Genomic DNA, 12953 nt, shown 5'->3' on the forward strand with positions numbered 1-12953 from the left:
TGCATCAATGCCCTTCTCATCTTTTCTAAAACAAATAAAAAAGTACACTTGAGAATTGAGCATGTTCAAGAACCATGAAATTTAAAAAATAATAATAATAATAACAAAAAGAAGAAGAAGAAGAAGAAAGCAATCAATGATTTTGATGAACTTATTATAATTTTGTCAATTTATTCAAAGGCCATATCAATTGAATTAAAGCCCAAACCTAAAACAAAGACCAAGCCCAAGATTAAGCCCAATATCCGATTGGCCCTTTTGTGGGTTTATGGTCAAAATAGTCAAAACCCAGTTACCGCAGCTTCTGCTTATTCCCATCTTCTTTCTTCTTCTTCATCATCATCATCAACGCAGAGACTGCTGCTCCAACCGCCGGTTCCCAATCTCCGTTCCGATCATCAATCTTTCAACCGATTCCGGCATCAACGGCGAAAAATCCGGCGGAAGATGTATCTATTTTCTTGAAAGCTTTTTAACACATCTCAAGCATTTGGGGGGAAAGAAGCGTCCATTTGCCAGAAGTCCGAGATATTACCATTTCGGTTCCGAGTTCTTCCATTTCCGAGTCCTTGTAGCTGAATAAATCTCAAATCTGTGAGTTTTAAGGGAAAATACTTATTTTAGAAAAAAAAAAATTGGCATAAAATCGTGATACTCACTCCTAGTCCTAGTGTTTTCCCTAGGTAAAATAATTTCAGCATTAATATTCCTGAAGAAACTGATTTTCATGGAAGAGGTTTGAAAAGGATTTAATTTTTTTTTTCTTTTTTTGGTTTAATATTCAAAATTGGTTTTTTCATGGAAGGTCTGGTATTGGTGTTTTGACAGAAAACCCCAAAGATTTCTTTGTGGAAACACTGTATTGTGTTTTTCGCTTCAGCAACATATTATGGGGGAGTTTCTCTTTTAGTCTTTTAGTTTTTACAAAAATTGAGATTTGTAAATGGAAATTTGAGCTGCTTTTTTTATTCACTAGCACTTGGGTGGTAAGGTATATACTGTGAATTTAACACGCAGGAATTTTGAAAATGGGTGAGCAAGCGTTTTTTGATAGAATGATCAACCATCTCCGAGAATCATGCAAGTAAGGACAATGCATAAGCAGTTTGCGTTAGGAACAAAACCATTTCCTATTTGTCTTCCTTGTAACAGTTGTTTTGTTCCTCTTGTGCTAATTGTTTATTTCTATGTTACTGTTAAAATGTATCTGTATATGTTATTTATATATATATTTTTTTCTCTAAATCATAATTTAAATTTGTTATTCGCTGTTTCTTAAACTCATTTATTTAAGTTTTAAATATGTAGGATGCCTTTTGAGATCTTGTTGTCGTATGCATGACAATTGACAAAAGCGGTTTTATCTTCAAGAATATTGCTCTGAGCAATAATAAATTGTCGAAATATACATAAAATTATGATCAATTTAGGTTATACAATGTACATGGGTGGGATATATTTATTTCAACGATGCGATCCTATCTGTACATTCACCTATTGGTGCTGTATTACTGTCTTATGTAAGTATGTCTTCTGTTGACCTTTTTTTTTTTTTCTTTTTTTTTTTTTTTGGGTGATATAAGGTATTATACTGGTTACCCAAAGAATCTTGGGCCATCACGGGTTATTCATTTTACATCAGAACGTGAGTTTGTCCAACTTCTTCATGAAGGCTATCCTATAGTTGTTGCATTTACCATAAGGTAATTTGGAGTTGACTCATGTTCCTTTTTTCCACCTTTAGCTCTTTGGACAACTGTTAAGGTCAAATTGCTTGGTGTAATGCAGGTGTAATCTCACTACACATCTTGATAGAGTGATAGAGGAAGCAGCAGCTGAGTTTTACCCTCACGTGAAGTTTATGCGTGTAAGTTTTTTGTTTTTGTGATGCTTTTACCATGCATCTCTAAACCAAATAATAATGTCACTGCCATGCTACCACTATAGAGCATTTTGCCATATTATGAATGTAAAAATATAGCTTATGGTCCTAAAAAATTAGAAACACTCTTTTGCATTAATGTTTGTATCATAATGGATATGGAAATTCCAGATCTTCAATACAGAACAATTCTTTCACTACAGAAGTGGACGGTGTTGTACTTGTACAAATCACTTAATAGTTTCGGGAACTAGTTTCAACTACGTTAATGTTGTTTAGCTTTCCTTATTCCTTGTGCTCGCAATTTCCAGGTTGAATGTCCAAAATATCCTGGTTTCTGTATTTCGCGGCAAAAGAAGGAGTATCCATTTGTTGAAATTTTTCATAGTCCGGAACAAGTAAGAACAACACTTCTTGTGGCTATTTGTTTAAAGAAACAAGCATGCATTTTGTGTTTGTCTTTACACTGTTAATGATGTAAAATATGTTTTACTGGGGAAATCAAATGATAAAAATTGAAGTGACAAAATATCATTCCAGTGGTATGGTGGTAGCAATGATTTTGCAGAAATATAAGGTGAGGATTTTTGCATGGTTTCATGGAGGGTGGATGATCATTGTTGTGCTTTGTGACGGTTGTGGTGATGTAATTGTACGAAAGATGATAATGTTATGATATATATAAGAGCACAAGGATGGTGCTACAGATGATGTGGTTTTATATGGGTTAATTTTACCTCCATGTGGAGTTTTTTCTTTTCTTTTCCCTGTTTGGATTTTTCTGGGAGTAGTACAAAAGGAGAAAATTCTCGAATTCCAGTTGTTATGATTACATTAGCCTTGAAACCAGGCTTTACAATCAAAGCAAGTGTTGAAGGCATGAAATCATGGACCCATAGTAGAATCTGAGTATTGTTATGTTTTTATCAATATTCTGTATAAATTTGAACCTGATGAGAAGAACTTCAGAATGAGAGAGTCTCATTGCATGGCATGCTTTGTGGACATGTTCTAAAAGTTCAATTCTATTATATTTTCATTTAAATTTTCATACAGATGTGAGATATTATATAGGCATCATGCTGCTACTCATCTCTCTGTTGGAACTTAGTGATCTATATCTTTCTGGTGCAGGCATCCAACCAAGGAAGGCTTGCTGATTCAAATGTAACAAAGTACTCGGTCAGGGTTCTACCTGTAAGTTGAAGAACTTGTTTGTTTATGATTTGTCATTGATAGTTTTATGACCAATTGTTTGCAGTCATTTTCAAATCAGATAGTTTTGCTATGCATGGTATGTCTATGAATACACATCTTTATTTACATGCATACATAATTTAGTGATTGCATAAGGTGGCTCTTTTTCTATTAAAGAAGAAATTCTTTCCTCAATTTAAAGTGTTGTCTGATTCGTTTTATCTCCGTATTTCCAGTTCAATTATGACCTTAGTGCATATGGATTTAGAGAATTTTTCAAGCGCCATAACATAAGGTCATCAGATCCAAAGTAAATAAGGTGAAGGACAAAGTTCCAGTTGCCGTATATTTTTACTTAGGTGAGGTTCAGGGAATGATTCCCAACCCAGAATCAGTGGAGAATTTCCGGTCCACTTTGTTGCCAGGTTACCAGATCATAGGCATTTTTATTTATGTTGATTAGCTCACAGCTCATAAACCATGTAAAAAATCCTGCCGTATTTGTAGTCTGCTTTTCATATCTAGAACTGGAATCAAAGTTAAAAATGATTTTGTTTTGTTTGGAAAACTTGTATTATTTGTCTGTTTTTGATTTCTAGTTTTCTATCATATTTTTTTCCTTGAAAAGAAAAGCTATATGTCAAATGGTGCTTCTATGATCCTTTTTGTAGATTTATTTATTTCAATTTTCAATTTATTTGCACTCATCCAATACAAAGGATTTAGACCTGTCAATCTGATTTAGTGTGTTGCTTTCTTTTTATTTATTTATTTTTATATTTTTGTTATTTCATCTCCCAAATAAGTCTCATATCAGGAAATCTTGGATTAATTAGTTAAACCAATAATATTTATGTAATAATATTTATATGATAAATGTTTAACTATTAAATAAAATGATAGTTATGAGTTCAAATCTAGACCCTGAATAAGATGTGGCAATACTTGGTTGTTGTCACATAAAAATTTCTAATTTTATAAAGTGAATAAGTCCCTGTCCCTGACCATAGAATTCTAATTCCTCTCCCTTTCCAAATATCATTTTATTGTATTATTGTCACTATTTTTGAGTAGGTAACATTCAAAATAAATTTTGACATACTGATGAGTGTAACTACGTTTTTGAAATGGAAAGTGGATGGAGATTAGTTTAAAAAAAAAAATTAAAAGAAAAATAATAAATAACAAAGAGAAAAGTTAATTGTTGAAAAAAGTTGTCTTTATGACTACTTTGACATAGTAATATATATATATATATATATATATATATTTTGGGTTACAAAATTAATATATATTACTATAATATTAAATTATACAACTTGTACGGGTACTTATTCCGACATTCATGTATGGTAATGTAGCATGACCGATTAAAGAGGTCAAATTCACTATATTATATTTATAGATATATATGTCAAATTCACTATATTATATTTATAGATATATATATATATATACATATATATAAGTCTGCTAGGAAGCACTTTATAAAGAGAATTATACATGCTTAACATTCCGTAACATATTTCGTAGAATGTTAAATATGCAAAAGAATGCACAAATATCTATACAAGACTAGCATTTTATAACATATTGCAAAATATCCATATAATTTTACTATAAAAAGGAGTTCTCTTTATAATGTGCATATTCCATATTAAACAACGTATTGTATGATAGAAATTTTCTGCATGTTGTCTAAAGTTGGGTGCACGTCTCATATTATCATAACTACGTGATCCTCTTTATGCGAAACTCTATATATATATATATATATATATATATATATATTTTTTTTTTTTAAAATTTCTTCTCGTATTGTTCTTTTCGTGATATAAATCTCCTTTGACAAGCATGGCAAAATGTTTGTCAATTTTGAATTGTCATTATAATGTCTCATCTATTTAGGTGAAGGAACTTAAATGGGATGCTAGCCAAATGGTCCTCCATTTTGTTGAAACCATTTATTTTATTGTTCATACATTGTCTGTATATAAATATTGAATTGTCTGTATATAAATATTGAATAAAGTTATTTGTCATAAGGTTGGTGATTGGTAGTGTAGTCCACCACCCTGTATTTCTAGCTCATTGATAATTCCTTATCAATCTTGATGGGTTTTTTTTTTTCTTTCTTTCTTTTTTTTGGTTTTCAAGTTACCTGAAGTTGGGTGCACTTCCCATGCTATAGAAAGATACTATAGAAAGGATCTGATCCTCTCTGTAGTAGGATTATATGTGCATGTGTGTGTATATATATATATATATATATATATTTTTTTTTTCCCTTTAAAATTTCTTCTCGTACTGTTCTTTTCATAATATAAATCTCCTTTGACAAGCATTGCAAAATGTTGCTAATTTTGAATTGTCATTATAATGTCTCATATATTTTAGGTGAAGGAACTTAAATGGGATGCTAGCCAAATGGTCCTCCATTTTGTTGAAACCATTTATTTTATTGTTCATGCATTTTCTATATATAAACATTGAATGAAGTTATTTGTCATAATGTTGATGATCATTAGTGTAGTCCACTCTATATTTCTAGCTCATTAATAATTCCTTCTCATTAAGAATTCTTAATGGGTTTTTTTTTTTTTTTTTTACTTGGATCATTTTTTTTTTTTTTTTTTTTGGGTGGGTTTTGGGGGGTGGGGAGCACCTCTGTCAAGCGCTAGTACTAGCACTCCCATTTTGTAATTAAAAAAAAAAAGGCTAAAGTGCTCAGATATGTACTACAACCAATTAATCACCTTCATGATTAAGGTTCACCATTTACATGAAGAACAATTATATTACAGTATCCAACATCCGTATAATAGCCAATAATTATGTCTAACATATAAGCACGAACCAATAATTAGGCATAACATGTAAGCACAAACTATCTAAAATTATGTAAAATATCAAAATATTATATGGATTTTACAACATATTTTTAAAAAAATTGATTATATGATTATGTTCTGTCCTTTATTTATTTATTTATTGTTTTGGTTGATAGATTTATGTTCCTATCTTATTGCTTTCTGACTATAATTGTTAGTAAGGATGCCTATAAAACAACCTGATCTCTTTTGCGATATTGTCCGAAACGGCGGCCAATTAATTATTTGGTAGATAACATTATTATCATATTTATATTTTAGAAGAATTTCTGCTCTCATTAAAATCATTTTTTTTAAATTTTTTTTAAGACCTAGGATGACCTGTCAATTTCTTTTGGGGAATCCGTATTTTTTTTCTTTTTTTTTTTTTTCATATGTTGGATTACAATTGCTTATCCTATAAGTCTTATCCAAGCCTTTTCTTAGATTTTCAAAAAAAATAAAAATAAAACTTTATAAGTTTCAGTACCGTACGAATGATAATATGATCATTCCAATATTGCGCCACACTTGAAAAAAAATAAATAAATAAAAGGCACCACCATCACCATCAATTTGTATATAATATATATAATTTTCTTTTAAAAAAAATTCTGCATTTTTTTTTTATGTTTTTTGGCCCCCATTCAGAAATGTGGCATATCAATATTTATAAGGTAAGCTAGGTGGCAAATTAAACCAAAACTATATATTTATATATATTCATCTTTTACCCCAAAAAAAAAAAAAAGATTACATTCAAATACATTATATATAGTTATATACTGATACAGAAATTTTTTTTTTTTGGTTAGATTTATTAAATTTGTTTATAAATAATATAATAATATTTAATTAGTTCATTTTCAATTACTTATTTAAAAATTCACTTAATTATTTAATTGATAATTTTTATAAACATTTTTGTGGTTCTAGCAATAATGAAAATTTAAGGTATATGCCTAACTTTCATAAATATTATGCTATGATTTGACAGAAATGACATATAAGTCTTCCATGTAACACGTGTAGACAGATTGAAAATAAAATATTTATTTTAGTAATTTGTATATAATCTATATATATATATATATATATATATTCATGAAGATATTACGTAATTTTGGCAAAACAGTTTAGATTATAAATGCCCACAATATGTTTTTTCATCCATATTCGTCTTGTCAAATAAAGAGTTCAAATATGGGATCATGTTTCTTTTTTATTCATAGTCTCAATTATTAAGATCAATTACAATTTCCAATTTCTTTTTATTTTTAAATCCAGTTTAATTCGTTCTAGTTTTGAAAAATTTAAAAGAGACTTGATGTGATGCTTTTGGGATTCCGTATATTGGCATTTTAAGTGGAGAATTTTCATCGTGTTCCATATGAAATTGGATTCTACATAAAATATTTATGAAAAATAATATGAGTCATCGGTGACTTTACATGATAACATGACAAGTTGATTGGCTAATGATAATATTTAATTACTGTTATATGGTAAAAAAATTTTAATTGCAAATTACCAAACAACCAGAAATGGACAGCGATGAAAGCAGTTGAGATGTTGAAATGGGAATGTAGACATCTGAAAGAGAAAGCAAAAAATAGAAGCTGCCAAATGAAATGAACATGGAAAAGAAAAGTGGCTAATTTTGTGTGTGGAGGAAATTACGAGGACGAAGGTCGTCCATGGATCATGCATACATTTGATGAATCATTTAATTGCAGATATATATGATGGTCCATTCATTGTTCATTAATTATAAATCAAAACCTAACATTTTATACCTCAAAAAAAAAAAAAAAAAATCTTATCTTCTGTGTCATTAATTGGCCTCTTTCAGTTTGGCCAACAAGAAACTCTTGGAATTTACCCCCCCCCCCCCCCCAAAAAAAAAAAAAAAAAAAAAAAAAAAACCAAGAAATATAAACTGATGGGAAAAGAACAAAAATAAAACTAGGAAATAATATAAAGACACACCGTGGGCATAATTCATTCAATTTTGTTACCTAATGTAGTTGAATAAAGTTCAATGGATCCGGGGACTAGCGATCGCCAGAGATATTATATATATATATATATATATGTATATGTATATATATATATGTATATGTATATATTTTGGTAGGAATGATCAATAACTAGCCTTTTTTTTTTTTTTCCTTTTTGGGTAATAAAGCCAGCTTTTTGGTTTTTGCGGAAAAAAAAATCTAAGCTTTTCGGTTCGCTCATAACTCCACCGAACAATCTGATTTGGGAATAATATTTTTTTAGTAGGAATTACTTTCTATTCCATTTTTTATGTTTCTATAGAATTGACTTCATTTTTTAAATTTTTTCAAACATATAAAAAAAATAAAAATAAATAAAAAACAAAAAATTCTCTTTTCCAATGAAATTCAAATTCCAATTAACTTTAATACTATCCAAATAAAACTTAAGAACGTGAAATTTTCTTAGGTTTGATAATTTTAGCATGGAGATTTTAAATCCAAAAATTCTATTTGAAAAGTATCAATCTTTTAAAAAAAACTAATTTTCAATATTCAGTTTCTTATAAATTAGTTTATTGTAAACCAATTTTCATTATTAATGTTTTGTAAATATTGGGCACTAGACACTTGAACAGGCTCAACACATGGAACCATTCAAATGGCGAAATACCTGAGACAGTTTGAACCAGTCAAGCATCTTAGAACACCATAATGAGCTTGAGATCTTAGATTGCCAAATCCTCCTTATTTTTTCAAAATAACATAAATTAGTTTTATTCTTTATTTTAAAAATAAAAAATAAAAAAAACACAGCCAAACAAACTTTAATATTATCTGGTAATAAGTCTCTCTAAAAAATTTTCAATTTTTAAACGAGGCCTAAGAAAGAAGTACATGACTAAGAATGATAGTTTTGAAAACATTAAAAGGAAAAAGAAATTATAACTTTCAAAATTACACATCTTCAAGTTTTTTGTTGGATACGTCAAGAACATCTAGAAAAGGCTTTCAAATAGGTAATTGTAACAATACTTTTGAAAATTTTAAAGTCCTAACTAGTTTATAAAGTTTTTTTTTTTTTTTAAATTAATCAGGTTTTTGAAAAATTAGTTTCAAAAAAATTGTTTTTCTTTAGGTTTTTTCTGATATTGTTTAGTTAGTGATAAAAATATTAGAATTTGAAAGTAATTAAATTAAGTTTCATCTTACAAATTAGGATAAGTTTGTTTAGTTTTAAAAAAATTATATTTTCTAGTTTCCTTAAAAAAATCTCAAAAATGACACATATTTGGATGAGACTAAAAGGGATGTATTCAATTTAGAGTTTGATGGATTTAAAATGAATTATAGACTTTCAAAGATTTGATGAATTGTTATGGAATTCTACAAACTCCATAAAGATTTTGTAAGAATCCAATGAAATCTTTGGATTTAAAGGTGGATTTCATATTAACAATTTTCTTCACAATTTCCCTGTTAAAATCCTTTCAAATCTATTAAAATCCATTATTTTTTAAAGTCTTTTAAAATCAATGACTTTTTGAATACCACCAGATTTTAAAAGAATTATATAAAGTTCTAATTGAATACATCTAGATTTTAATGGACTTTTATAAAATCCATCAAAATCTGAATTGAATATCATTAGATTTGTATGGACTCCTTTAAAATCTAAATCGAATACCTCAAAACTTTAAAAGACTTTTAAAATCCTTCAAATTTTAAATTGAATACATCCCCCTAATTTCCTACTTAGGCTTAGTTCGGTGTTGATCTAGTTTCTAAAAAAATTAAAGTTAGTTGTATTGCAAAAAAACAGTTACATAAATAATCATTTAAGTATTTGATAAATTATTATTTAATAATTGTTGTATGATTCAAAATCTTTAAGTATTTAGTAAATAATAGTGTTTAATTGATATTACAACATAGAATAACTAAAAAATATATTGCTTCTTATGATATATTTACTTGTAGAATTATATTTTTATTATATAATATAATATATATTACTAAATATTTAACACAAATTTTTTTTCCATCACAACTATTATAAATGTTGATAAAAAAAAATAATCACTATAGTAAATGAAAAAAAAATAAAGAATAAAAAATGTTGATCATAATGTTGTACAAAAGAACAATAAATATAGCACAAAAATGATATGAATTTTTTTTTATAAGGGATAAAATTGATATTTTAATTATAGATAATTAAAATAGCTAAAATCAGAATATTAAAAGCTAGTGTTTTATTGCTTCTAAAAAATAGTTGTTAAAGAACATAAATTCTTATAAAATTAGAATTTTTAAATTTTATGTAAACTTAAAATAGTTTTAGATTATTTGATAAACAAATTTGTAGCTCCAAAATCAATTCCAAACAAAGGCTTACTTTCTCTAAAAATTTGAAAATTTCCTACCTCTACTCTTCCCCATCTCATAATAACCATCCAAACATAAATAAATAAATAAAAGAAAATAAAATTTCAAAAGTATAGATTTTCATACTTTACTAGTTGCCAGACAAGGAATTAACCTTTTTCTTCGTTCAACTTCTTTACTGACCAACATAACCATAAAAATACAACAAACGTTAGTAATTTTTTTCCTTCTGTGGACTTTCCGAATGGGCTCTGGTCTGATTGCAATTCAACTTTTCTTTTTTTTTTTTTTTTTTTTGGGTCACTCTTTTCACCGAGCTTATTTATATTGATAAATGGACTACACTGCTTACCTTTCTCGTAGGCAAAAACATGACTCAATATTAAATATAACAGTAATGCTAAAAATATTAAAATATTTATCAAATAATATATATTAAAATATTATTAATTGATATATTTATATAATTTAAATATATTTATCATATTATTTGATAAATAAATTTAATAATTATTTTGATAACTCTAGCATTATTGTAAATATAGAAGGAAAAAAAAAAACACAAAATTTTCATTAATTTTATTTCAGCATTTCAATAAGCCTCCTTTTTTTTTTTTTTTAATTCTAATCCACCGTAACTGAGCAACAAAATTTTCATTAATTTTATTCCATTGTTTCAATAAGCCTTTTTTTTTTTTTTTTTAATTCTAATCCACCATAACTGAGCAATATGGCCTATTATATTAGAATTGTGTATTACTATTTTTTTTTAGTCTTGTTTTTATATCATGCAGGAAACAATATGTCTGACTCGCTTGCCCTAAAATATATATATATATATATATATATGTATGGAAGAGAAACGAAGTTGATCTTAATGACATCAAATTTGGAGTAGCTAACCTATTAAATTATGATCAATTATTAAGACGTTGTATGTATTTAAGTGAGTTTCTACTTTTACATAAAGTAAAGAACATTATTCTACCAAAGAAAGAAAGAAGATAAAAAAATATTATGAATTGTAGATAGAGAAGTTCTAATTGTATTATCAAATGAACTCTATACAATTTCATTATAAATTTGTGTTTTTATCTTGATTTAAATTTATTATTAAAAATATTTATTAATTAAATATATTTATATTCAGAAGTACAAGATTGAAATTTTCAAACGTGTTCAAATGATTGAATATTTTAAATATATTTAAAAATATGCGATCAAATTAATTTAAATATGAATATCTCAAATGTTTTTAAGAGTATGTGATTCAACATCTCAAATACATTCAAATGTATAGAATTGAACATCTTCAGATACGAACATCTTAAATATGTTAAAAAAATATGTGATTAAATATTAAAAAAAATATAATTAAATATTTCAAATATATTCAAAAATATGTTACTGAATATCTTTAGAGAGGTTTATAATTTTGAGATCAAATACTTTAACAAATATATTTTTTCATTATCTAAAAATGTTCTAATCAGAAAAAAAAAATTATAGAATTTTGATGACTCTAGGTTCGCTCAAAAATATTAAATTTTTTTTTATAAAATAATATTTAATTTGTAAACAATTTATGAAAAAAATATATATATTTTTTAGTTTAGTTAAAATTTTATAAATTATAAATATTTTAAATTTAAAAATATTATATAAAATTATTTTATGGTTTTTATATATTTCAAATGATAATATATAAAACAACATTTACTATATAAATTGTTTTTAAAAATTATAAAAAAATTATCTTGTAGTAAACCTTCTTTTGTTGTCCATAATTTAAGCTAAACCGCTAAAATAGAAATTTTGGTAACATAAAGTACCTTTTGGTAGATTTGAAGAAAGCTTTATTTCCATTATTAAAAAAAATAATAATAATAAAAAATGACAGACGGTACTTAGAAAAGTTAGGCGGACAATGACATACAAATATAGCGAGGTTTATTGCTTCTTTACCAGTGTCAGTGTCCTTTTACTTGGACAGATAGTCAATTGCATTTATTGGTTATTTATTTATTATTATTATTATTATTTTCTGTTCCACTTTTAAAACCAAATCATTCACGGCAAGTGTTTCTAGCTCTACTTTTCTTATTATCAAAATATTTATTTAATTTATTTTTAAAATAATATAATTAGATAATTTTTAATTGATTTACTTTTTAATTAATTAATTAATTTAAATATTTATTTTTTAAATATTTAAAATACATACTACATTATATTGAAATTTATTTTATTATAAATAAATATTATTGTATTTATTTTTTATAAAAATAACTGATTATAATTAAAAAAAATTTCAAAATATGTACAATATAATATATCTATATGTAAATTATATAAATAAGTTAATAATAATATTTTAATATATATTATTTTATAAATAAATTTAACAAATATTTTAATTTTTATAAAATTATTATACTTTTTTTTAATTATATTTTTACTTTTTGCTAATACTGAACTATTTTTATCGTATTTTTGTTTTATGCAGATCAGATCTGATGGAAAAGTTGTCACTCAACTCCCAACGAATCTTCTTCAATTCTCATCAATTTCTAATAAATATATATTTTTGATTTAAATCACCTACAAAATTAAGAA

The 12953-nt window shown here is 26.3% G+C and overlaps 1 protein-coding gene across 1 annotated transcript; it reads left to right on the forward strand.

The window, feature by feature from the left end:
* The first annotated feature begins 291 nt into the window (after positions 1-291).
* On the forward strand, positions 292-3724 carry LOC125423367 (uncharacterized). Its single transcript, XM_048477157.2, has 7 exons — positions 292-594; positions 1018-1084; positions 1584-1703; positions 1789-1867; positions 2194-2280; positions 3017-3079; positions 3316-3724. The coding sequence occupies exons 2-7, from the start codon at positions 1029-1031 to the stop codon at positions 3391-3393; spliced, it is 483 nt and encodes a 160-aa protein (XP_048333114.2). The 5' UTR covers positions 292-594; positions 1018-1028; the 3' UTR covers positions 3394-3724.
* The last annotated feature ends 9229 nt before the right edge of the window (positions 3725-12953 follow it).

Source organism: Ziziphus jujuba, chromosome 1 (assembly GCF_031755915.1).
Source record: "Ziziphus jujuba cultivar Dongzao chromosome 1, ASM3175591v1".
In the NCBI taxonomy this organism is placed as follows: Eukaryota; Viridiplantae; Streptophyta; class Magnoliopsida; order Rosales; family Rhamnaceae; genus Ziziphus; species Ziziphus jujuba.

Excerpts from the sequence above, each read along its gene's own strand:
- LOC125423367 (XM_048477157.2), top strand. The coding sequence starts at position 1,029 with ATGGGTGAGCAAGCGTTTTTTGATAGAATGATCAACCATCTCCGAGAA. Across the intron at positions 1,085-1,583 it reads CATCTCCGAGAATCATGCAA|GTATTATACTGGTTACCCAA; the intron begins GTAAGGACAATG and ends GGGTGATATAAG. Across the intron at positions 3,080-3,315 it reads ACTCGGTCAGGGTTCTACCT|TTCAATTATGACCTTAGTGC; the intron begins GTAAGTTGAAGA and ends CCGTATTTCCAG.